Source organism: Fundulus heteroclitus, chromosome 12 (assembly GCF_011125445.2).
Source record: "Fundulus heteroclitus isolate FHET01 chromosome 12, MU-UCD_Fhet_4.1, whole genome shotgun sequence".
NCBI lineage: Eukaryota > Metazoa > Chordata > Actinopteri > Cyprinodontiformes > Fundulidae > Fundulus > Fundulus heteroclitus.
In genome coordinates, this window is record NC_046372.1 from 5,873,205 (window position 1) to 5,898,777 (window position 25,573).

General features: G+C 39.8%; 1 protein-coding gene across 1 annotated transcript; it reads left to right on the top strand.

Moving 5' to 3' along the window:
* Positions 1 to 11,446: 11,446 nt before the first annotated feature.
* Positions 11,447 to 25,337, top strand: LOC105919554 (solute carrier family 28 member 3). Its single transcript, XM_036143811.1, has 17 exons — positions 11,447 to 11,995; positions 12,383 to 12,462; positions 12,612 to 12,703; positions 15,815 to 16,004; positions 19,011 to 19,155; positions 19,238 to 19,351; positions 19,487 to 19,564; positions 19,897 to 19,977; positions 20,123 to 20,203; positions 20,296 to 20,421; positions 20,683 to 20,813; positions 21,169 to 21,337; positions 21,427 to 21,624; positions 22,596 to 22,677; positions 23,426 to 23,524; positions 24,808 to 24,919; positions 25,083 to 25,337. Exons 1-17 carry the CDS (start codon positions 11,939 to 11,941, stop codon positions 25,198 to 25,200), a joined length of 1,953 nt encoding a protein of 650 aa, XP_035999704.1. The 5' UTR covers positions 11,447 to 11,938; the 3' UTR covers positions 25,201 to 25,337.
* Positions 25,338 to 25,573: the final 236 nt, after the last annotated feature.

Here is a 25,573-nt window from a genome sequence, read left to right on the forward strand (position 1 = left end):
GTTGGTTAATGGATCAGTGAGTCATTCTATGAGAATGTGTAAAATTGGACTCTGATATTTTCACATTTCGTACCCAAAAGTATTGTTTCTATGTATATCCAATATTATTAGGGATATATTTAACTTTCAGAAAAACATATTTTCCCATCTCAGGCATTAGTTTTCTTTCAGTTTTGATCATCATTTCAAGATGTCGTCACTCTAATTCCTCAACCCTGTTATGGACACTTTGAAGGCTCTCTGAATATTATCATAAAATAAATTGGGATAGAAATCAACATTTTCACATAGATCAGATGTCCCCCATAACAATTCAATCATTTTAAAATGAAAAGTGAAATAAATACACACATTTGTGCCCTTTTCTTTACGGAAATGTGACTAATCGTGGACAGCACTCTTGTCAATTTTCATCAAAAATGTATTTTAACCTAAGAATTGTAATCAAAATCAATTTCATATGATAGCACTCAATATTTTAGATAAAAGTCAACAGACATTAAAATATTTTTTCAACATTTAAAAAAAACATATTTTATGAAATTGTGGGTGCAACGGGGTTGAGACCAGCATAACAGGGTTGAAGATGGTAACGGGGTTGAAGGGACAAAAACAATTTTACTTTTACTTCAATGTACAGCACTTTCCATTGACATTATACTGTATTTTGTTTTGTAACAATAGCAAGGACACAAATTGCTGCTGAATTGAGCTTTATTCGTCTAAAGGTAAAAACAGAACAGCATATTAACAACAGTAAAACGTTAAGTAAAATTCTTAAATGCAACATAATGTGAACTGTGTGTGTGTATGTGTTTGTAGCCACAACAAAATCTGATGGCAGATGTGCTAAAAGTAACCTCTTCCGAATTCCTAACATACAATTAGACTTGTAGTTTGGTATACTAATATGGATGACAATAGTGATCAGACAGTGAAAGATTTTAATGTATCTGTATAAATGCTTGTGTTTGTGTCCATGTTAAAGTGATTTTGCATGTGTGTTCCTGTATCAGTGTGTGTATCTATATATATGCATGAATGTGCTTTTTGTTTCAAAAAGTTCATATTGTGAGTCGGTTCCACACCTCTTTTAAGACTTTCACATGGCGCTTTGTAACATTTTGTGGGGGTGGAATAAGTTCAAGGACTTCATCAAACAAGTACCAGTGAATATCATCCTGATGCGGCCAGAAGAATCGGTTTGACCCAATACGATGCATACACTTGACCTGGACATGGGTCTCTTGTGTGTTTAGAATGATACCTGGATACAAATCATCATCATATCTGAGAATACACCATTTACCAATCATCTCTGAACTGTTCCACTGGATTTGTTTTCCTGTATTTCCCTCTCCAGCTGGCTGTGATGCAGCCATTTCCATCTTCTGTCCAAAACTGAAACACTGGGTGTTGAAGCATTTGCAGTTAAACTGCTTACGTGTTGTACACATGCAACTTGCATCGCGAACCATCAGTTCTCCTGGAGCCAGAGTAATGACCTGGTGGATTCTCATGGTTCCGGGAACAGCCGGTATCTTTGGCATTTTCTCCATTGCTTCTTCAACATCTTCACTTCTCACAAAGAAGAGTTTGACACTTGTGTTTGTTTCAGACAAGGCCCTGAATAACTCTTCTGCATCTGGGATGTCACAGCCTTTTGCCACAATCTTGTCAGCTGCTCTTTTTAAGGCTCCCCCAACACCATCTGGTGCTCCTTTTCCATGACTAGCCTCAAAGAAATTCCAAGAACCTGCCTTGAATCCTCTTTTATAAAGTTCTGTCGAGAAAAGGTAGAAGTTGCCTTGTGATTGTATTGCGAACAGGGTCCATCGCTTAAAAAGTGTAGCACAGACACTTGTGGATATTGGGCTTGGAGGTGATCTAGCACAGGATTTAGGTGCTGCCATATTGCTGGAGGGCTTTTATACCTGCTGGGGCAAATGGTGCTAAAGCACACAGGCTCTGCGTGTCCACCAACATACAACACACCTGTATGAAGGGTGGCCTGCTGATGTGAAGCCCCAAAGTGGACCGCCTGAACCTGAGAACTGTATTTACAGTTGTAGTTTTCTGAAAAGTCAACATGTAGCAAAGCCTCTTCCCCTGACATGTTGTTCCTCAGCTCACGGCAGAAAGCATACTGCTGCTTGATATTAAAGTAATGTATTTTAAATCTTTTTACATAACTGTGGAAGAGCTCAATAAGGTCCTCTTGTGTACCCTCCACAGATTTCTTAACTGTCACCTTGACAGTTGCCTTTTCTCCTTTTTTATCAATCTCCTTGTCCTCTATTACCCACTGGGTAAAAGAGGTGTTTGATGTGCTTTTGTATGCACTTGTGATGCAGACAGTTTTGTCTTTGCACTGGACACACTCTCCATACATGCAACTCTTGCTGGATGAGTTGCAGGAAACTTTCTCTATCAAATCCTCAATGTTGGCAGTCTCAATAAGTGTCAACTGATGGAGTCTTACTGCCAGAAAGCTCAAATTTTCATGCAATTTACACATACAAGTGTCACGTTCAGAGAGAGTTGGATTTACAACCCAAAAGGGGCGAAGACGACAGAAAAGGGAGTAGGATATCATTTGGTCTGGGTTTTCTGCCAAAAATCTTTTGTGGATATTTTGTAATGTATCCATCAGGAGCCTCTTTTGCATTTTTAATTTGTTTTTTGTGAGTGTTTGTTTGGTTCCAGTGGTCATTCTGCTTACATCATCCCTGAGATAAAATGACTTGATTCTTTTTTTAAAGTCTTCAGAGAACCTGCTGGTCCTCTTCCTTTCAAAATGAAGACTGTCATTATGTCTAGAGTTCTTGATTGAAAATCCAAGGGAGACACTTGCAAATTTTTGCAACCTGTATTTCTTTAAGATCCTCCCTGTCATGACTTTGGCAATCAGCTGCTTTTCTCTGTCCTTGGTGGCTTTTTTGTATTTATTCCTAATCTCTTGAATGAGTGACTCATGGTAAAGTAAGGTTTTTTTAATTTGGGGGTTAACTGGCCAATTTGAAGTGAGTCGTGTTACTTTTGACAGTGGTGAATCTGAATATTTCTTTGAACGTTGGCACCTTTTTTGTATTTTTCTTTGCTTTTTCTTTCCTTTTCAAGTTTTCTCTGTAGTTCCACTATTTGCCTCTTGAGCTTATTTTTTTCTCTTCTGGACTTCTTCCTAGCCACAGAACGTTGCCTACAAAACAAAAACATAAAAGTTGATCTGGTCATTGAAATGTAAGTCATTTTAACCCCTACCCTCCCTGTTTCTAAAATGACATTAGGTAAAATTACACATTTATAACACTGTTAACTACCCATTGCCCTGACCTTGAACATCTTGGCTGTGAAGGCTGCTCTGGCTCATCTCCCTGATCTGGACTCTGTGGTGGAGTGCTCAAGTTCTTGAGCGCCTCTTTCCTCTCCTTGCTCCTGTGGTAAGCTGCTCTCCACATTTTTCTTTTCTTACGCTGTTCTCTTTCACTCAATTCTTGAATTGCTTTTTTCTTCCCTGCCTCTACATTCTTTCTCCATCTCTCTCGCTCACTCTCCAGGTATCTCTCCCTTCTTTCAGGATCAGCTTTAAGGCGTTCCCGATACCTTCTCTGCCTTTCTGCTGCTGTTATTGGTGCCATCTTACTCACAGCTTTAACATAGAACATAAACCACATTTAGCATGCATACAGTATAAAAATTTTGATAAGATATAATAATAATCAATCTAAACAATTGGATAACTTAACAACCATAGTAACTAAAATCACAACCCCGTCACAATCTCACAACCCCGTTATAATCAAACCCATAACGGGGTTGAGTGTGACGGGGTTGAGATTTTTTCACAAAATGGCCGCTGCTCAATGTAGCGAATGCAACAAAGAGAGCACATGGCATGCATGAAATTCAGAATCTGCATATGTTCTTAAAATAACAAAAAGGTTTTTGATAAGTAGTACTTTTATATCTTCTTTTTATGTAACGGTGTTGAGTCATTTAGTTTGACGTCCACAATATCACAAGATAAATTACCAAATTGAAGGAAAATATGGGAGCAACTTGCCTGTCTCTGTGGTCCAGTTGTCCAAAAGACTTGAGTGTTGTCACTTCCTGATGTATGTACAGTTGCGGATCATACCATTCTACTTTTGAGGGTGAGATCATTTGTGTAACGGGGTTGAGCGGTGACTCAGGGACAGAAGTAATGTGATCTTTAATTAATATTTAATGATTAATTTTGATTAAAAAACAATACCAGCAGAAGAGCATAAGTAGATATTGAGATTGATGTAAACATTTCTTGACTTTTTAAATAATTTTTGTATGTATTTCCAAAGTAAACCTTCATCATGGCCATGAGGGACATCACAAAAGAGGGGGGTTGAATGAAAAAATAGTTAATAATTTCTCATAAAAAGAAAGAATTTAATTCAGGTTTTTATAATGCATTGAAGAAGGCATTTCAATGTATATGTGAAGCTATTTAAATATAACATTTGGTGACCCAATAGATGAAATGCACCTTAAGAGGTCAGAGGGACTCAAAATGACCCATTTCTATAGAATGACTCCAGTACGTTTCTCTGCGTTTTGGTTGTGCTGGTCCACAATTGTTTGAGTAACTTCAGCTGAATCTTCATTGGGGTCCCTCTTCTAGGTATAGACCCAACGCAGCCCCACATTAATTGTCCAACACCTGCTTGTTGCACATTTAACACCCCCTGTCACGGTTTACTTGCAAACAAACTAACACGTTGACTATATTGCACAACAAAGTTTGCTGCTATTCACGGTTATTAGTTAAACTGCAGGTTGAGGTGGCAGAATGGGGTATAGAGGTCCTGGTTTTCAAGAAAGACGACCGGAGACTACCTTATCCAACTATCAAGAGATCACGCTTCACAATCTCCCCGGGAAAGACAACCCAGCTTTAATTTTGCATATGAAAATAACAGTGAGGATCACATAAAAACAAACAACTACAAATGTAAATTTAAGACAAATAATTTAAAAAAAGTTAAGACTTGATAACATTGAGTCAACAGATCTGTCATGATCGTAAGGATCTACATGCTCCATACCTGACTAGCCAATAGGCCAAAGACAGTTTCATTCCCTGTAGGCACTGCTTTAAAATCTATCCTTTTACACAGAGGGTTTAAGTGCAGTGAATTAAGGGTTGGTGTGATATGATCCTTCCTCCTGGTGTTAGTTAGGATAGTTTCAGATGATGGCTTGAAACCGCATCTCTTGAAGTAGTTCTGTTCAGGAGTATGAGCTATCTGGGCTGCAATTAGAAGCTATCTGGTTCTTGCATACCCAAAGCCAGAGTATGATCCACATTCTTAGCTTGTTCTCTGCCTGGGTTCCCCTCTTGCCACTAAACCTGTCTACAGTGTTCATGGACAGGAGCTCAAGGCATGGAGAAAATGGAGCCTGGTTTGGGAACTACAGGGCCTAAACCTGGTTTTTCACAGATTTAGCATCTTCAAGCTGTGACCTTCAGAGTGCATTGGAGCAGTTTGCAGAGTGAAGCAGCGCTCGAAGGCCACGGATCTCAAACAGATGCGGGCGAATTGCTCCCTCTTGCATAGGGGTCAGTCCTTGTCTCTAGCAGTGGAGTCTCTAGGGGTCTTGCAAACGAATGCTAGAACAAGAGATGAATAGATGGATAGATGGATTCAAACCTCAGCTGCAGGAAGGTGGACCCGTCTCCAGTCTGTTATGGCAAAGAAGAAGAGGTGAGCCAAAAATCTAAGCTCTCAATGTACCAGTCTCGCTGTGTGAGAAATGGATCGGGAAATGGTGAGATTCTGAAGGCAAGGCAGGATTTCTGGTCATACCCTGTTAGGAGGAGACCCAGGAGACCCCTCTGGGGCGACTATATATCCCATCTGGCCCGGGGACACCTTGGAATTACCTCAAATTAGTTGAACAGTGTCAGTTGGAAAAGGGAGAACAGTGTTTCCCTACCTGGACCCATCACTCCAGCAACCAGATCTCAGATAGGCTTGAAAAATGGATGGGCGGACGGACGGACGAATGGATGGACGGACAGACAGATGGCAGTAAATAATTAATGGCTTTTCGGGGGTCCACTGCAGGACAGGAAGCCCAAAGCAGCAGCTCTGTTTTGTTGTGCCTTAGGCCGGCTCTGGCAGGCCTTTATATGATGACTGAGGTGGATAAAATCCGCCGTGAATATTCTGCCTAATTTCGCTGCCTTGAGATCTTTGCATGAATGATATTTAAGAGCTTGTCAATTTAGAGGCTGTAATTGTCATAATCGTTCTCATCAACACCGCGCTTGTCATTATTATCATTTTGGTTGTCATGCTGGGCGTCTCTAAACCTGCGTACAGTTAATTAGTTCAAATCAAAGCAGTCCAAATTAGGCTCTTTCTTTCTTTCTTTCTTTCACTCAAGTGCAATTGTTCAAATCATGATGAAGGAATATCAAAGAAATGTAATGGAAGGTAATATACGCGCATAATTTCACGTCAAACCCCATGCTCAGACTCCGAAATGAGCTGACAGACGCTTAAACGTCCGGGTAAGACTTGGACTGGTTGGCTACAGCAGAGAGGAGAGACTAGTCGCCAGTCATCAAGTTTTTAGCTGGCATCTACTAGACCAGGCATCACATTTTCGAATCATTTGGTCATATTTCACAGTAATATGGGGCTTATAGCTTTACTGGACTTGAATCAATATGTCACCTCAGGGTGGAGGCTGGATGCCAGTCACTCCGCAGCGATACATCTCTTTCAGCTGGCTGTATTTCTAATAGGAGTGGATCTGTCTTTAACACGGCCAAGCCACCGAAGGACAAAGCTACTTCTCCTCAATCTGTCACCTTGCAGCTGAGCGACAGAGGATGACAGCGCATCTGCCTGAGAGCAGCAGCAGCAGCAGCAGCAGCAGCCGCCCCAGCATACCGCAGCATGTGTGGAGGCCTCTCCAGTGTCCTGTCTCTCTCCGTGCAGCTCAAACATGACGTTTGCGCTGACGCACAGGCAGTGCTGCTGAATAGGCTAGCGTAATTATGGAGCTCTGTCTGTGTCTTAACCAATCTGGATGCTTGCCTCAGAGACTGAGCGTACACGTTCCACGCAGACAGAACAAGGTGGGCGGACCAATTAAGTCACCGTAACACAAACACAATACTCCAGTTGCTCTCCGCTCCTTTTTAAAATCGGGCAGAGGTCGTAGCCAGAGTTAAAGGTCTCCCCTTTTAGCTCGTTGTTGACACATAAAACGCCGCTTAAACATCAGGTTCTCGGTCGCAACATGTCAGAAATGAGGTTCAGAATCACGCAGGGCCTTTACTCTTCTTACCCCAGAGCCTAGTCACAACACGTGTTCACTTAGGCTAATATGTTCAAAACAGATAAAAAATCTTTACGCTTAGAAAATTCTATTGAAACGGGCTACTTAAAAATTGTGTCTTTATCTGGTAAAATACACACCCAGATCTGTATGTATCTGGACGTGTGTTTTACTAAGGAGGGGATTTGCATTCTGTACATAGTGGCATAAAAACTAAAGCTGCATCACCACTTACAACTGATGGTACAGCACAGTTTTTTCAAACAAGTCCCAAATATTGTTTCATTATATTCAGATCTTACTCCATCACAATTGTGATTTTGTATTTTCATTTGTCAGATTTTTTAACTGTTTATATATATATATATATATATATATATATATATATATATATATATATATATATATATATATATATATATATATATATATATATAAAATCCTGGAGATAATCACCAGCGCCCCTTATGACCCCAACAGGGATAAGCATGACGGAAAATGGATGGATGGATGTGTATATATATATATATATATATATATATATATATATATATATATATATATATATATATATATATATATATATATATATGAAAACTGTGTTTTGTTTGTATCACACACCCACATCAGCTGACCTCACTAACCCAGCTGTATCATGATGTTACATGTTAGTTAATCAAAATCTCCGACATTGCTATAAAATGTCTTTGCAACAATCTATTTGTTTCACGTTACAACGACTCACAAATTTTGGTCTATGTTTTTCAAGACAAACTTCCATTTCGTCACATCACATATATCAGCTGTGGAGATCATACCAAAGTCTCCATCACAATCACTAGTAAGTTTGCTGAAAAAAAACCCACACTGGTGTGACAGAGGTTACACCACTGTTACTGGTCTAGTTTGTTTACAGGATACAATAATCAAATTTTCCATGAAAACAACTCGTCTGAATATATTGAAGTGACCACGTTTTGTGTTTCATCACAGTTTACTGCGTTGTTGTGCCTGTCACATTAGTCCTTAAATAAGTTCTGTTCTTTCATCACTTGCAGATATTTTGCCAAATAGCCACTCAGGTTATTGTACCTGCCATCACCTGTATCACAACCACATGTTTCTTTACCGCATCATACTCAGTTTTTATTTCTGCACCACATGCAGTTAGTATATTTCCCTGAAAATCACCTTTTCTGTTTATGGCGATCTGTACTGATGTTGAAATAAAATCGCTGGTCCTGCTACATTACAATCTGCACTTTTTTTTTAATGACGATGACGTTTAATTTGATCAAATCCCTTGCCTTGATAGTCACAATCAGCTGAGCTAAAGGCCATGGATCAGCTTTCTTGCTGTGTCAATCCCAGTTTTATTGTCGTGTGCATTCAGTACATAGCACTTAAAACACTAAATGTCCAGGCTCCCTCTTTGCTTAGATATGCAAAGGTAAATAAACTGATCAATAAAAACTCGAAAAGCGACACAAAAGTTTTAAATGAATAATAACAATGCATTGAAACACATCACAACCTGTAAATAATGGTATACTGTCCGCTGCGGCTATCTGGGAGGAGTGAATGCTGCAAATGCAATGCAATCTGCTAGGTTTTCCTTAGATAGAAAACTTTCTAACCAATCTGTCTGGAGGATTCAATTGAACCAGCTTTGTAAAGTGCCTTGAGATGATATTTGTTGTGAATTGATGCAGAATAAATAAAGAAAAGGCACTACTACTTTACAATTAGTTCATCTTTTTTCTTCATCTGGCGTTCTGTTAGCTGTGACATCATCCAGGGAAGACAGATCGGCTATTACCATCTAATGTAGAACAGATTACTGGATCAATGTGTGCTTCTGTGCTTTTTTGTCTCTCTTGTTGTGTCTCTGCTCTGTCTTCTGTAACCCCCAGTCGGTCGAGGCAGATGACCATTCATACCCTCCCGTTAATGGGGAGTTTTTCTTTCCACTGTTGCTTCATGCTTGCTCGGCATGAGGGATTGCTGCAAAGCCATGGACAATGCAGACGACTCTCCCTGTGGCTCTACGCTTCTCCAGGAGTGAATGCTGCATGTCAGGACTTTGATGCAATCACATGGTTTCCTTGTACAGGAAATTTTTTGATCAATCTGTATAATCTGATTGAATTTGGCTTTGTAAAGTGCCTTGAGATGACATGTTTCATGAATTGGCGCTATATAAATAAAACTGAATTGAACATAAATCATATATGAAATACTGTAAACTAGATTCACACGTTATCTGTTAGATTTAAAATTGAAATTAACACAAAGCAAATCTTGACTTTCTCTCTGTGTTAAAATTAGAAACACTTTGAAGTGTGTCAAAATCATCACCCTTTCTATTGAATTGTTTTCTGTCTTTCCTGAGAGTTTTTTTTTTTTTTTTTTACCCGTGATCTGTGGACAAACAAACCTCAGTATGTCAGAGCTATTTTTCTGCCATGGTCTTGTTTCATTGAACTTCTTGGCCTTAGTATGTCCACAAGATTGACCATCATGTGGACATGCAAGCTTCTTTCCATTCCACAGCAATGACAGAATACACCTATCTGTGCTGCATTCACCCCCGGATATACGAACAACAACGATAAAATTACTCCAAACATATGCAGAAGAGACAATAAGCCATACATCCGGAAACAAGTAACATTTAAATAATTACATAATGTTATGTGTCCAACGGAGTACTTTTCGATCTGAGCTGTAAATGTTATTTACCATCTATCTAATACCAGAGCAACTTCGAACGACTTCTTCCTCCCCTAGATTGCCCTGTCGACTTGAGGGACGCTGTTGTAACCTTAATGATAAATTACCGAGTAGACAAATTATACACCACTGCCCTCTACTGGGTCACCAAAATGACTGAAATTAAAATTTTAAATTTACATTTTAAGGACAAAATGTGCTCTCAGTTAATGCAGTGCTCTGCCAAGTATTCATACCACTTGAACCTTTTCACATTTAATCAAATTACAACCACAAATTTTAGTTTATGTCATATGGCAGCACTATTTAATGCATTTAACTGTGAAGTAGAAGGTTAAAATACATGGTTATTTTTTTTGCAAGTAGAAATCTGAAAAGTGTGGCATTGAGATGTATTTATGCATAAATAAAATCTAATCCGAGCAATTTCTTGTAGATGTCACCTAAATAGTAAGCAGAGTTCACCTCCGTATAATGTAAGTTTAAGATAAATATTGTGGTTTTACTCCAATGCCAAGGCAGAACATAGAATACATTTCCCTGAAGCAAAAAAAAAAAAAAAATAAAGAAAAAAGAAAAAAAAAAACAGAATTAGAAATATTTTAATCTAAAATATTTTTATTTGCAGACAACTTCTGAAGCTGTGGGAAAAAAATTGGTCAGACTCGGAAAACCTGTGTAAATATTGTTTCACTCCCGTTTCAGGGCTTCTGGAATGAAGGTTTCAGAGGTTTGTCAGAGAACATTAGTGAAAAAAAACAGCATCATGAAGGCCAAGGAACACAGCAGACAGGTCAGGTGTTACATTAGATCATAAAACTAAGATTTTAACATCTGTAAGAGCACTGTTAAACCTCTCATACCAGAATGTTTGCATGAGACTTTTGCATAATATCCCAGACATGGTCATTCACCTAACAAATACAGAGCAAGCAGAGCACTGATCAGAGAAACAGCCAACAGGGCCATGGTTACTCTGGAGGAACTGCAGGGATCCCCAGCTCAGATGAGGGACCCTCTATAACTACAGTATGAGCTTTGAACTCCACTTATCTGGTCTTTATGAAACAGTGTAAAGACAAAAAAAAGCTTTAAAAAGTTCAGTTTAAAACTTGCTGGAGGATATGTAGGGGAAACATGTGAAAGAAGGGGATCTGGTAAGATTAAAACAAAAAGGACTTCTTGGCTTGAATGCAAAACTCCATATGTTGCATGCAAGCTTGATTAATAATTCTCTTTGCGAGAATGAGCATTTTTTCTATATAATTTTAAATGATATTCCAGATTTAACAGCAAGCCAATGAAGGGAAGCTCTTGTTGCAGCATTTTTGTTTTAACTGCCTTTAACTGTATTTTATGGACTTCCTGATAGTAAAGAATTGCAATAGTCCAGCCTTGAAGTAACAAATGGATGGATTCGTTTTTCAGCCTCATTCCTAGACAGAATACTTCTAATTTTGGCGATATTCCTTGGGGTGGAAATAGGAAACCCTAGAAACTTGTTTAATATGGGATTTAAGTCAAAGACCAGATCTAAATGTTACTGTAAATCTGTAGACTCTCTGTTCACAGACATTCTCATCCACTCTAAATGAACTGCATGAAAACAGGCAAAAGCGTCAGGCTCAATATGTGCAAACCTGATGGAGACATGCTGTACCCTCAGACATTTGCAGCTTTAACTGCAGCAAAAGGGGAATACTACAATGTATCAACTTAAGAGGGCTGAACAAAAATGCACATTGCACTTTTCAAGGAAAGGACAGAACCAGAAAAAAAAGAGCAGAGGTAGTAAAAACCATTGGGTCGGATCTGCCTAAAGGGGTCGCTTAACAAATAGATGGTCAGTGATTAAACACTAACCAACAGAGAGATCATGGAGCTCAATGGGACAGAAAGCCAGGGAGCAGACAACAAAGCTTTTGAATTAGAGGTAGGCAAAATGTATTAATGCATCTCAATCTATTCTCTGATGATCATGAAATTCTACCTGTGTGCATCTGAAAATTATGTTTCTGCTGATTTTTGCTGCTTTTAAGATTTGCTCTTCAAGAGTTCCTCCACTAAACCTAAACTGATGTAAATGTGTCTTTTGTGGTTCTACAAATTAAATTTCGAGAGTTAATCAAAGTTTTAGTTAGGTTTGAGATCCTGGCTTTGTGCAATCCTTACACTTCAGATTTTAAAATCCCAAACAGCTGTTCTTGTACAAACATGTGCCACACTCAAACTCTGTGGATTTTGTCTCTTACTAAAAAAAAAAAGTCTGCTTATGTGCAATGAATTATTTTCACTGTCGCTGTCTGTGTGATAAAAACAGGATCAGATAAACCTTGACATTGAATGTGCCAACAAAGAAACAAACAATTCACACAAAGAGACAGACCGCCGAAGGAAATGGTTTGTGATTTTTCTTTTGTTGATATTTTCCAAACATGCAATATCTCTTTATGTCTTCTAAATGGCCCAGCTTTCTGTTGTTCCTTTGAGATAATATTTATGTCCCCTTTTTCCTTGTCTCCCCTGTTATCTGTCTTATTTTGTTCCAGCTTGCTGGAGAGGAAGCTGGAGGCACTCCGGGTCTGTTTGGCAGAGTACAAAGACCAGATTCGGCTAACTATAAACCTGGTTTTAGGAGCAGGTACATTATCTTTGCTAACCTTAGTTAAAGTGTAACTAAGGATGCAAAATGGGTCTTTTGTCTCTATATCTGGACCTTAAATGCCTTCAGTGTTTGCACATGTGCAGCTGGAAAAGTGTGCAGTTTGCTCTTTCTAATCAGGATTCTTCATCGATAATATGCCCTACTGATTTTGTATAATATAGTTATTTTCTACACTTGCGCCTACATTGGATTCATTTTCTGAAACCAAATTAAAAAAAAAATCTTTATCTGATAAAGTATTGAAAAGAGGCAAAGAAAGATCAAAACCCAAAGATTGTATTTTCTTTGGAGATTTAGTTTGTTTCTCTTGTTCAAGTCTCTTGGAACTGATATCAGGGCATACAAAAAAAAAAAAAAAATAGGCTTTATCTGCTCCTGCACAGATTTAAGTTTAATGTCATGTTTACAATTCTTAAAGGTTTAAGAATTAAGACTGATCATCGGCAAATGTGGCACCCTCTAAAACAAAATAGGAGTTTACTTCTCTGGACTACACTGCCGTTTAACACAATGCCAAGGCAGAAAGGCCTTAGTAATGGCCATGTTAATTTCTTATCTATCAGAAATATCTTGTTTTTACAAATCAGGTTTACTCGTTTATTGTACCGCTGTCTTGTGGGGTACCTCAAGGCTCAGTTTTAGGCCTGATACTGTCATGTTTGGAGGTTAAATTGTGGTTGGACCGAAACGCAGAGAGACCAAGGCAGGGAGCGGTTATGAGTGAGTTTAATGAAGAAAATCCAAAAATTCACAAAAACACTGGAGAACTCAGGAGCAAAAACGTAAACGTAACCCTGGGGTGAAACACGAGGAAGCGATGAAGCAAGGTGACAGGCAGCAGTGGGCACAGACAGGAGTAGCCACAGGAAGCAGTGCAGTGGTGTTGAAAGCAGTGCAGAGCAGAAAGCGGTAGAAACCAGCGGGGAGTGGAGAAACGAGAGGAGCTTAAATACTGTGAGGAGAGGAACGGGAACAAAGGCAGGGGAAGATTGGTAAATGAAGCACAGGTGTGGAGATGGAGCTGGAAGAGAAACTGAGGAGAGAGAGCTGGTGAGAGAGGGGAACAGCAAAAGCAGACAGAAAATGACTAACCAAAAATATACAAAAAGTCAGAACTATGTAAACCATGACAGATCCTCTTCTATTATATTTATATTCTTTAGGGGACATCCTAAAATCCGTCCTGCAGGCGACAGCGGCACAGGAGTTAGGGAGTTTGTCCTGTAACCGGCTGCCGGTTCGATCCTGTGCTCTGACCGTCTCAGTTGTGTCCTTGGGCAAGACACTTCACCCGCATAGCCTGCTGGCACTCGGAAGAGTACCCTGTGGTGCCATTGCATGGCAGCCTCGCGTAGCATTTATGATACTGAAATGATGTTACAATAAAGAAATAATTATTTACAGTAAGGGCTAATTACCAGAAGACCTAAAGATTTGACTCAGGGAGGATCAGGGTTGTGACACCCTCAGCAGGATTCTGGAGGGGGCATGGGAGTTTGCCCAACCAGTCTACATGTGCTTTGTGGATCTGGAGAAGGCATTCGACCATGTCCCCCGAGGGATCCTGTGGGGGGTACTCCGGGAGTATGGAGTACCGGACCCTTTAATAAGGGCTGTCAGGTCTCTGTACGACCGGTGTCAGAGTCTGGTCCGCATTGCCGGCTGTAAGTCGGACTCGTTTCCGGTGAGAGTTGGACACCGCCAAGGTTGCCCTTTGTCACCGATTCTGTTCATAACTTTTATGGACAGAATTTCTAGGCGCAGCCAAGGTGTTGAGGGGATCCGTTTTGGTGGCCTTAGGATTGTGTCTCTGCTATTCGCGGATGACGTGGTCCTATTGGCTTCATCAGGGCGTGATCTACAGCTCTCACTGGAGCGGTTCGTAGCCGAGTGTGAAGCGGCCGGGATGAGAATCAGTGCCTCCAAATCCGAGACCATGGTCTTGAACCGGAAAAGGGTAGAGTGCCTTCTCCGGGTTGGGGAGGATGTGCTGCCCCTAGTGGAGGAGTTTAAGTATCTTGGGGTCTTGTTCACGAATCAGGGGAAGATAAAGCAGGAGATCGACAGGCGGATTGGTGCAGCGTCTGCTGTGAAGCGGGCGCTGTACCGATCCGTTGTGGTGAAGAGAGAGCTGAGCCAAAAGGCCAAGCTCTCGATTTACCGGTCGATCTACGTTCCTACCCTCATCTATGGTCACGAGCTTTGGGTCGTGACCGAAAGAACGAGATCCCGGATACAAATGGCCAAAATTAGTTTTCTCCGTAGTGTGTCTGGGCTCTCCCTTAGAGATAGGGTGAGGAGCTCAGTCATCCGGAGTAGAGCCGCTGCTCCTCCATGTCGAGAGGAGCCAGTTGAGGTGGCTCGGGCATCTGGTCAGGATGCCTCCTGGACGCCTCCCTGGTGAGGTGTTCCGGGCACGTCCCACCGGGAGGAGGCCCAGGGGAAGACCCAGGACACGCTGGAGGGACTATGTCTCCTGGCTGGCCTGTGAACGCCTTGGGATTCCTCCTGAGGAGCTGGCCCAAGTGGCCGGGGAGAGGGACGTCTGGGCCTCCCTACTGAAGCTGCTACCCCCGCGACCCGACCCCGGATAAGCGGAAGAAGACGGACGGACGGACGGATGTAGAAGAATATATTATTTGAAGTGGAGAACTAGTCTTCTGTTCAAAATGAATAAAGAAGCCTGGCTTACCTGAGCCATCTCCCAAAACATGTTAAACACGACAGTTTAACACAACTCCATAACAAATTAATGATTTGATTTGTTGCAATGGTCCAGTCAAAGTTCAGACCACAAACTGAGTGAAATACTGTAACTGAATGTCCAGCAAGCTTTCCTCCAACAGGGCAAGAAGCTATAAGTATGCCCCGGCTCTGCATTCTACTAATATTCTGTAATTACAAATTGTAACAAGTCATAAAATACCAAAGACAGTACACAGAATAGCTAAAACAAAGAACACCAATGCCTTCTGCGCTCTTAGTTGTTGACTGATGGTCTCAACAGGTGTTATATTGTTGTTAAAGTGCATTAGAAATAAACTGGTATGGTATGGTAAGTGGTTCATAATTACAATTTTGTTTCAGGCTTCATTTCCACGGTGGTAGCAGCATGCGTTCTGAACTTCCAGCGGGCCGTGGGGCTACTGGTCATCTCCGTGGTAACCATAATTTTCCTGGTTTGGGATTGGATAATGGAGCGATATGGTGACCGTATGTGGGAGGCCCTCTCTCCTACCAGAGACCTTCTCAACAGAAACTGGTTTTGGATCAGGTGGTGAGAAAAATGCCCCCCCCCCCCCTTTTTGTTTTTTTGGGGTTTTTTTTGGCTGCCTTGTATTTTTGGCTTCAATTTCACAAGATTATCCGGCCTACTGTTGAGCCATTATGATGAAAATCTCCCTGAGATGATGTCATGAAAATGATGCACAGTAGAGTACAGACAACAACAAAAAAAAAGAAATTCTGTCTCCTAGTAACAATAATGTGTTCAGACTCTGAATGCAATGTGTTATGTAGTGCACATAATTTTAACAAAAGCAGAAACCCAATTAATGGATTTTATCGCACATACAGCCATTCACCCACTTACTGAAACAGTAGGGGAAAAGTAAGGTGCGATGTGGTATATATTGTACTCTCAGCACTGCACATAATGGCAATCATTGTGTGTTCAAGAAAGGTGCAGGAAATCACCATTTGGTTTCGCAGTTTCCACAGCTTTAGGAAAATTCTCAGTGCTTTTACTGTTTCTGCAAAACTTTTTTCTGAATTCTTATTTGAATTGGGTCAACGGCTTCTTTTTTGTTGCAAAAATACAGTTTGATCATGTTCAAGAGTCGGGGAAAAGAATATACAAGCAGAAAGTGAAAAACAGGGTAAAATACAGTCACGAGACCTGCTATGATATGTGGTTTGGACACAAATAAAGGGTCTAAAAGCCAGGAGGCTGAGCTGGAGGTGGCAGCGTTGAAGATGCTGAGATGTTTCATTGGGTGTGACCAGGATGGATAAGATTGGACATGAGCAGATCAGAGGAATAGTTGAGTGTTTTGGACATATAGTTTGAGAGGTAAGGTTTAGATGGTTTGGACATGTTGAGAGAAGAGGTAGTAATGCACTACCTCTACGGCGATCTCTGAGGGGAGCAGTGGAAAGATCAACAAGCAGAAGGTAAAGACAGGTAAGGTAAGGTAAAGACTGAAAACAGAGGATGTTTTAAGTTGGCAAATGTTTTCCTTAGATTTATATCCATTTAAAATAACCAAGTACAACAAACTGTTTCTCTCAAGATTTGCTTTTGCCAACCTTAGCAGTAACAACTGCCATCAAGTGTTTGCAATAAAAGGCAATATGTCCTTTACATCGCTGGGGGAGGAATTTTGCTTCACTCCTCTCTGCACAATTGTTTTAATTCAGTATAGAATCAGACAGGCAGGAAACCCAAATTTTGACCCAGACACTGTGCTGCGTTTAAAAGGTTTATTTGCAGCAATAAGAAATCTGGTACAGCCAGGAAACCTCAGCAGGAGAGCTGGTTTACTCACTGCAGAGGTGACAGTCAGGATGGCAGAGGCTTGATCAAAGTCCAGGGAACAGGATGGGTCATGAACATGAAGACTGGACAGGGCAGACAAATACAGGGGCTATGTAAGGCTCATTAGTCATGAGATAAATCCTGGTTTTGGCCCAGAAATTAGAAGCTTGATCTGACAAGAGTAAGGTAAGGCGGGCATGAAAAGGAATCCTGGACATCAACTCACTAAATAATCTGGACTGTCTTAGTTTCTGTGGAGAGCTTATGAAGAGCAGGAAACACACTGCAAAAAGGGATTTAAATGTAGGCAAACTTTTCTTGAAATTAGTGTATTAGTCCTTCATCTGAGCAGGTAAATAAGATTATCTGCCAATGGAATGGGTATTTTTACCCCTAAAATAAGATAATTTGATATGCTGCACTTGCAATAAGATGATGGCGATGAGTTGTTCCTAATTTAAGTGAATAAATCTTATTCCATTGGGAGATTATTTTATTTGCCTGCTCAAATCAAGGAAAAATACACAAATTTCAAGAAACGTTTGCTTACTTTTAGTTCCCTTTTTGCAGTGCAGGTGTGTGTGGTATGAGCTTGATTGCAGGTGTAGCAGAATGCAGAGAGCAGACTGGCCAGACCATGACAATTCAGTCACATTGGAAGATTTTCAAGCATGAACGGCCTTTTTGAGTCCGTGCCAGTCTTTGACCAGGCTACTCTCAAACTTTCTTGCTATGAGGAAAGCAAATCCTTGTCCTACATCTCTAACTCAAGTGTGCTTAAGAGTAAAGCCACAGATAGCCACACATTTTCTTTCAGGAGAGCAGAATTTGTAATTACATCGATTACAGCTAGCCATCCAGTTCTTCAAGCAGCAACGCAACCCCAGAGCATCACTCTACTTCCACCATGTTTTCACTATATTAGTTATAGCTTTGCTCCAGATTTAACGACACACAAGTTGCACAAACTTCCACTTTTGTCTCTTCAGTCCAAAGAATATTTCCCCACAGTCTTGAGAATAATGAAAGTGTGTTTTGGTAAATATTAAATGGGTCTTTGTGATCATTGCTGAATCCTTATCCTGACCTGAACTGACACAAGTGAGGCCAGCAGTGATCCAGATGTTTTTTTTTCTGGCTGCTTCTATGACATCTTTCTTCCTGACTAGTTTTGAAATCCTTTTGGTCAGCTGACCACTCCTTGCAAAGTTACATGTTTTGTGGATAGTGACTCACTGTGAGTTACTGGAGTCCTAAAGCCTTTATTTTTTAAACTCTACCAGAATGGTCGAAGTCAACTAATTTTTCATCTGTTCTTGAATGCTTTTCCAGCATGGGCATGCTTTTTTTTTTGTTTCCTGAGAACTCCTGGCCTACTTCATGTAGTCAGTCACATTCAGTTTAAGTGATTTCTTGGTTATACAGATCCAGTGATAATCAGGTCTGGGTAAAGCTAGTAAAACTGAACCAACATATATGGTTGATCACTGTTAACTCATGTTTCTAACCAGGAGGATTTTTCCCACATTGGTTTCGGTTTCCAAATTTAAAAAGGACTTTTATTTAATCAGGTTGTCTTTGTCTCATGTTAAAATGTATTTGATAATCTGAAACATTTAAGTTTGACCAAAACATTACAAGTAAATAAATAAATCTGTAGGATGATGTAACCCTTTTTCCACAGAACTTTAACATTTGTAAATGTTTACAATTTAACCTCTGCCAACTATCTCTCCCTCTATCCAGGATCATTTATGCCTCTGTACTGGTGGCCGTGTTGTCCTGGCTGGTTCTGGATACCGCCCAACGGGGAACCAGGCAGCTCATGTCCTTCTTTGGTTTGCTGCTGCTAGTTTTCTTAATGCTGCTCTTTTCCAAACACCCATTCAAGGTAGGAAACACTCGTGCACACCCCTACAAAGACTATAAAACATAAAATGGCACAAAGTGTATGCTGTTGTTGTTTTTTTCAGTGGCCTTGGCAGACTTTGATTTGTGGTATTGGACTACAGTTTTTCTTCGGCTTGCTGATCCTCAGAACCACGTTTGGATTAACTGTAGTGAGGTGGCTGGGAAAGCAAGCAGAGGTCAACAAAAACAATCATACCCATACCAATTTTATACTTATTTTTTTGCCTCACTGTTTTACTTTTATGTGATATATATCGAAGGAATGGTGCATGTGGCAAATATTCTGCTGATTAAAAATGTCCTCCTCGCAGATTTTTCTGTCCTACACAGATGCTGGATCTCAGTTTGTGTTTGGCGATAGCTACACAGACCACTTCTTTGCCTTCAGGGTACGGCACAGCAAAATTCTCTCATTTACATAAATACAAGGTCTCTCTTCTTAAGGACCTATTCTTGAATTATCAAAAAAAGTTTCACTCTTTATTGACATAAGAACTGTGTACTTTTATTTACAAAAAAGAGTCAAAATAAGTGCAAGAACTAAGACCAGATAAACAAATTTGTTGAGAATTGTACATATGTGTGTAACACACGTGACACCTCTGATTTAAAAAGCTGAGTACTTAGAAAGTGTTGTTCAGAAGGCTCCAGATATGTTCTGACTAAAATCAACACCAGACTTAAGTAATAAATGGAGTGTTGCATGTTTTCCTCTATACAGGTGATGCCCATCTTGGTGTTTTTGAGCTCTGTCATCTCCATCCTCTACTATGTTGGCTTCATGCCCTGGCTCATCTGCAAGGCAAAATAAATATTACATCTGAACATATTCAACACAGTTAGATGTTCATTATTTGTTAGAATCAATTTCTACTGACAACCATTTGCTGTTTGATTACTTATTTCAGATTTTTTTATGCCAGTCTTGATTTATTTTTCATTCCAAGATCGGATTCATAATGCAGATCATCATGAGAACATCCCCAGCAGAGTCAATGGCTGCAGCTGGAAACATTTTCCTCGGAAACGTGAGCCTCTGGGGCTCTAAGCGGCAGTCAGTTGCAGGATTACAGTATTACTCTGGTGATCCACCCAACTTCTGTCTCTGTTTGTCTTTCAGACTGATGCAGCTCTCCTGATTCGTCCCTACGTTAGTGAGCTAACCATCTCGGAGATGCACGCTGTGATGACGGGGGGCTTTGCCAGCATTTCTGGCACCATTTTGGGAGCGTTTATCTCCCTTGGGGTGAGGAAACCGTGGGGGTAGAAGGATGTTTGCGAGGTGGTAAAAAGGGTTAGAGTTAGGATAGATGCTCAATGCAGCCTCTTCAACTTTGAGATGTTTAAAAAGTCACGCATACCTCCAAAGAAACAACAGGGATTATTTGGAAGAGGATGCATTGACCAACCGATGTTTGAATATATGCTTAACTTATAAGGTTGCTGAAATGTGAAAATGTTTTGAACCATTATGTTTCTATCCTTTTCCCTGTTTCTTTCATTTTAGGTGGATGCGACACACCTGCTGACAGCAACACTGATGTCCGCTCCAGCCTCCCTGGCCATCGCTAAAACTTTCTGGCCTGAAAAGGAGCCGTCGGTTTCTATATCCAGTCATAACTTTAAACTGATTAAAGGGTAAGATAAACTCTACATATAACCTAGAAGTACAAAAATACTGATGACACATCTGCTTAATTCAAAAATGGCATTTGAACATGTTTCTCGTGCAGACTGTGTGTACTTTTTTCAATATTTGTAGTATTGCAGCTCACATTTTCTTTCTTAATCTGAGATATCGTTAAAAAAAATGTTGTTTCACATGTCAGAGATTTGACTATTTTTACCAGAACAATCTCACTTAACTGAGCATGTCAGTAAATGTTTCATTACTGATTAAAACCGGTGCACTGCTGATGAAGTTTTAACGGCCAGACTGAGTAGACGAGTCATTCCAATATTACAGCCATGTCTGCATTTTCTGTCTCCTCAGAGAGAATAAAAACATCCTGGAAGCAGCATCCCAAGGTGCAGCCCGTGCTGCAGGCGTGGTGGCAAACATCGTTTCCAACATCATCGCCTTCTTGGCCCTGCTTGCCTTTTTCGATGCCGTCCTTTCCTGGCTGGGTGGGATGTTTGACTGTCCACAGCTCAGCTTCTCGGTAATCAGACTGCAGCACGAATGCAATATGGGTTTTCAGCAAATACATCAACGCAGATTATCAAGTTTCCTCTCATTCTGCCTCCATAGCTCATCTGCTCCTATATCTTCATGCCTCTGGCCTTCATGATGGGCGTTTCCTGGGAGGACAGTTTCATCGTCGCCGAGCTGATCGGCATAAAGACGTTCCTCAACGAGTTTGTGGCGTATCAGAGGCTGTCTGAGATTATCCAGAGGAGGACAGCAGGCGGTCCAGAATATGTGAACGATGTAAAGCAGTACATATCCGTAAGTGTTTAACAGCTTTGTTGGGTGCTTTTACAGGCATGTGGGCGGTTACATTTTAGTTGATGTATTGAAAACCGATCAGAAATCCACGTTGCATGTGGATGCTTTAAGCAGAGCTCCAAGGCATGAAGATGTAGCAACCTCTCTGTTAAAAGTCAACTTTATTATCTACAACGTTAGGTGCAAAATGTGCGTCCTTAACTGCAGACACAATAAGATGATCATCACCATGTTGTGAATTTGTGTTAGTTTGTTTGTTTTGCCATTCTATGAAATTATTTTGAATATGAACTTAAATGTGAACAACCCTTGTGCAAAATGGCCTCCAGTAAATGGTTTATGTACTGTTTATTTAAACACTTTTTAAGTATTTTAAATCATGCTTGCTGTCAAATTACAGGAAAAACAGGGGACATTTAAAATATTTTTATTTTTTTTATTGATGATGGAAAACATCTAACTTGGTGAGGAATGCCTAAACATGCTTTATTGGTTGTTTGCAGCCTGGATCAATGAACAATTAACAATACTTTTATAGCATTTCTCTTGCCAAAGAAAGTCGTTTGGGGGGGGGGGGCAGTCTGGACTGTGCTCACGTACCTTTTCACACCTTTCCCCCTCATACACACACACTTGCTGGCCCCAGCAGACACGCACACTTAAAATCAGGAAGACCGGGAGCTGCGCCTCTCATACATCCTTCCTCATGTTGCACATTAGAGCTGCTAAATCCTGTCTGTATTTAACTTGATGTGTTAATAGCGTGTTTCTGTTTTTTTTATTTGTTTTTTTTTAACGTGTGATTCAAATGCCCTAGGATGTCGAGAGCTATTATCTTGTTGCGGATGAATATGCATCACCTCACAGAGCACATGCCAATTGAAGTGAATTGGAATTAAATTTGTGCCATTTTATCTACATAGATCTTTATATTCTTTTTATTTGACTGATTATTTTATTCCTTTTCATAGGTCCACTCTGAAGCTATTGCAACGTATGCTTTGTGTGGATTTTCCAACTTTGCTTCCCTGGGAATGTCTATTGGAGCGCTCTGTGAGTGATTGACAAATATTGAAGACGCAAAACTCTTGACAGAACCGCTGTGGCATTTCTTTTTTCTTTTGTGATTACATTTTGATTGACAGTAGTTTGGAAATATGAAGGCAAATGTGTTTATTTTTGTGACCAGCTGCTCACGAAACCTAATAAGGAAGCTATAACCTAATATGAGGGGGTATTCCTTTGTCTACTTCTCTGCCCCCCCCCCCCCTCAGCACATCTTTGTCTATATGATTATATGTTATATATTTTATCCAGAATTTCATCAGTTACATTATTCCAAAAAAAGTAAAAAACAAAGCAACCGGACTTGTTTTCTGTATTTGAAGACATTTCACTTCCTCTCCAGGAAGCTTTCTCAATTCAAAAGGTCTAGAGTAATGATGAGTACCAAGCTTTATACTACTGCCCAAACAAATGCCCTTGTAATGGCTTAGATAACATGCAAATACAACCAATCAGTTAAATTACCCCATGTTAAAATACTTCAAAAACAATTAGATAGCCCTTATGATTAAACTTTATTACTTGATATTATTACAATTACAATTACTATTATTACAAATAGCTGAGCTGCTATTACTTATGAAATCAGATGATAAGATGCAAACTTTTAATTTTTAATCTGTGTCGATGTCTCTCTGCTGCTTGAATGTCATTGCTTCGCGCTCGCTGCTGTAAATATTTTTGGCTGCTTTTCTGCTCACGAGTATCTCCTAAAATGTGGCGTCTGCTCTTTCAGCGGTCATGGCTCCAAACAGACGATCGGATATTTCCAGATGCGGCCTCCGAGCGCTGACAGCAGGGAGCACGGCCTGTTTCATGACAGCTTGTATTGCAGGTGAGTTTTTTTTTCTCCCCGATTCCACAGGTTTGACTCAAACCTGGGATTGGAGTTCTGTCCTGTTGCTTTTTTTTTTATTTTTTTTTGTCAGGTTGTGTAAGCCCCTTGCAGTGGAAAAGGATGTCACAAAAGGATGTTAAAGCAGTTTTTGTGAAGAGTAGGCCAAAATTAGCATGTTTAATCTTTTGCTGATGTGACTTGTTTATAGTTTGCCACATATTTCATTGCAGTTCCAGTTAATTGTTTGCAGACAAATCATGCATTTAACATTTTGCTTTGAAAGTCATACACTTTAGTGACTGAAGGTTGTGCAGCGAGGAGCTACACAAAATGTACCAGATCGACAATATGGGTGCAGCTGACATAAAGTCACAGATTGTTTAAAAAAATAATAAAATTATCAGGACTCTGATCAGATACTTTGTCTAGGATTGGGACGTCCCTTTTAAATACGGCAAATGGCATAGAGCCAGAACTTAACTGCTCTCTCAGTTCATCAATTAACTGCACGTGTAAAACATTTCACAGCTTATGCAAATGGCTGCATAAGAAATGTGTTCAATTCTCAAGCCACAGATTTCAAAGAAAGTCCATTTCTTTGATATGGTCGGTTACGGTCTGTTTTGATTTGATCTATCACTATTACTAGCATGAATAGTTTGAAAAGGCAGCGGCGAACCACAGTTTATATGGATCAGTTTATGATTCACATTTATGGAATACAACCCCTTTCCTTGTATGTTTGTTGAAGACTGGGCTGCTCCAGGATTTTCTGTAGCGCTAGAGTGACACTTAGTGGCAATCCAACATCATACTTTTTAAAATCGATTAGGCTCAAATAAACAGTTAATTAAATGTAAAATTTAGACATTATCCCTGTATATTCTCCATCAAAGTTTAACAGGTAAAAGCAGAAAATTCACAAACCGTATTAAAAGCAACAGCAACTTGGTTTTTGTTTGTTTATTTAAGCTTTTGGCTGATTCATCTCTGCTTCTCACCTAAGGTGATGCTGCTCACAGCAGTAAGGCTCTTAATAAATTGTTACATTAACACCTTTGCACACATGTTTAAACAAGAAGCAGGAAGATCTGTCTCTTTTCAGGGAATTTGTGTAAACCTACTTCAAACATTGACTTGCAAGTTATTCATTAATTACATTAGATATTTTAGTGCTTTTTAGTTAAAAACGGAACCTTATTGCGAATTGAAACTTTTTTTAAAAAAAATGTGCAACTTTTGAATATTTTTGCTGTTTTAACACAAACAATCACTTCTAGGTATGCTGTACATTCCTGATTGCCAAGAATTTCTGAGCTCAGAGTTCAAGAACACCAACATTACAACCACCAGCAAGCGCCTGTTGGACTGCTGCTCCCAGCTATACATAAGGTATGAGGATGTGTCTTCTCTCTTTCTGTTTGGAGCAACTCTTATTCACTGTCTTTACCTTGGATTTCATGCTCACAAGTAATCGTGAGCATCTCTTTGTAGAATGAAAGATCACTTTAGATTGGGTTTTTGATTTGTTTTAAAGCATGTGTTTGAATTTCAGCGTGACGGCGGATGAGCCGTCGAACGTGACAATTGGAGCTGGATTCAATGAGAGCTTGTTGCTCCGCTGCTGCGCTCTAACTCCACCTAAACACTTCAACTGCAGCTTTATGCTTTGATTTTTTTTATTGCTGAATTTTACAAGTCATTTGTTGTCAAATTATCACTATATTTGTGATTGTTTTTAGTTTATTATACATATTTTGTATGGAAATAAAGAATGAAAAGTTGTTTGTATTAATAAATCTAATTTCCTAATTTTCTCCTCTTTAAAAACTATAGTATTTAAAATGTATTTTTTTCTGTTCCATATATTTGATTATTGATGTTTTAAATATTATTAGTAATATTAATTAAATTGTCAATTCAATTAAATTTTATTTATATGCCAATTCACAACACATATCATCTCAAATTCAATTAAATCATACAGACAGATTGGTCAAAAAGTTTCCTATCTAAGGATTACATCAAGTATTGACAAGCAGCATT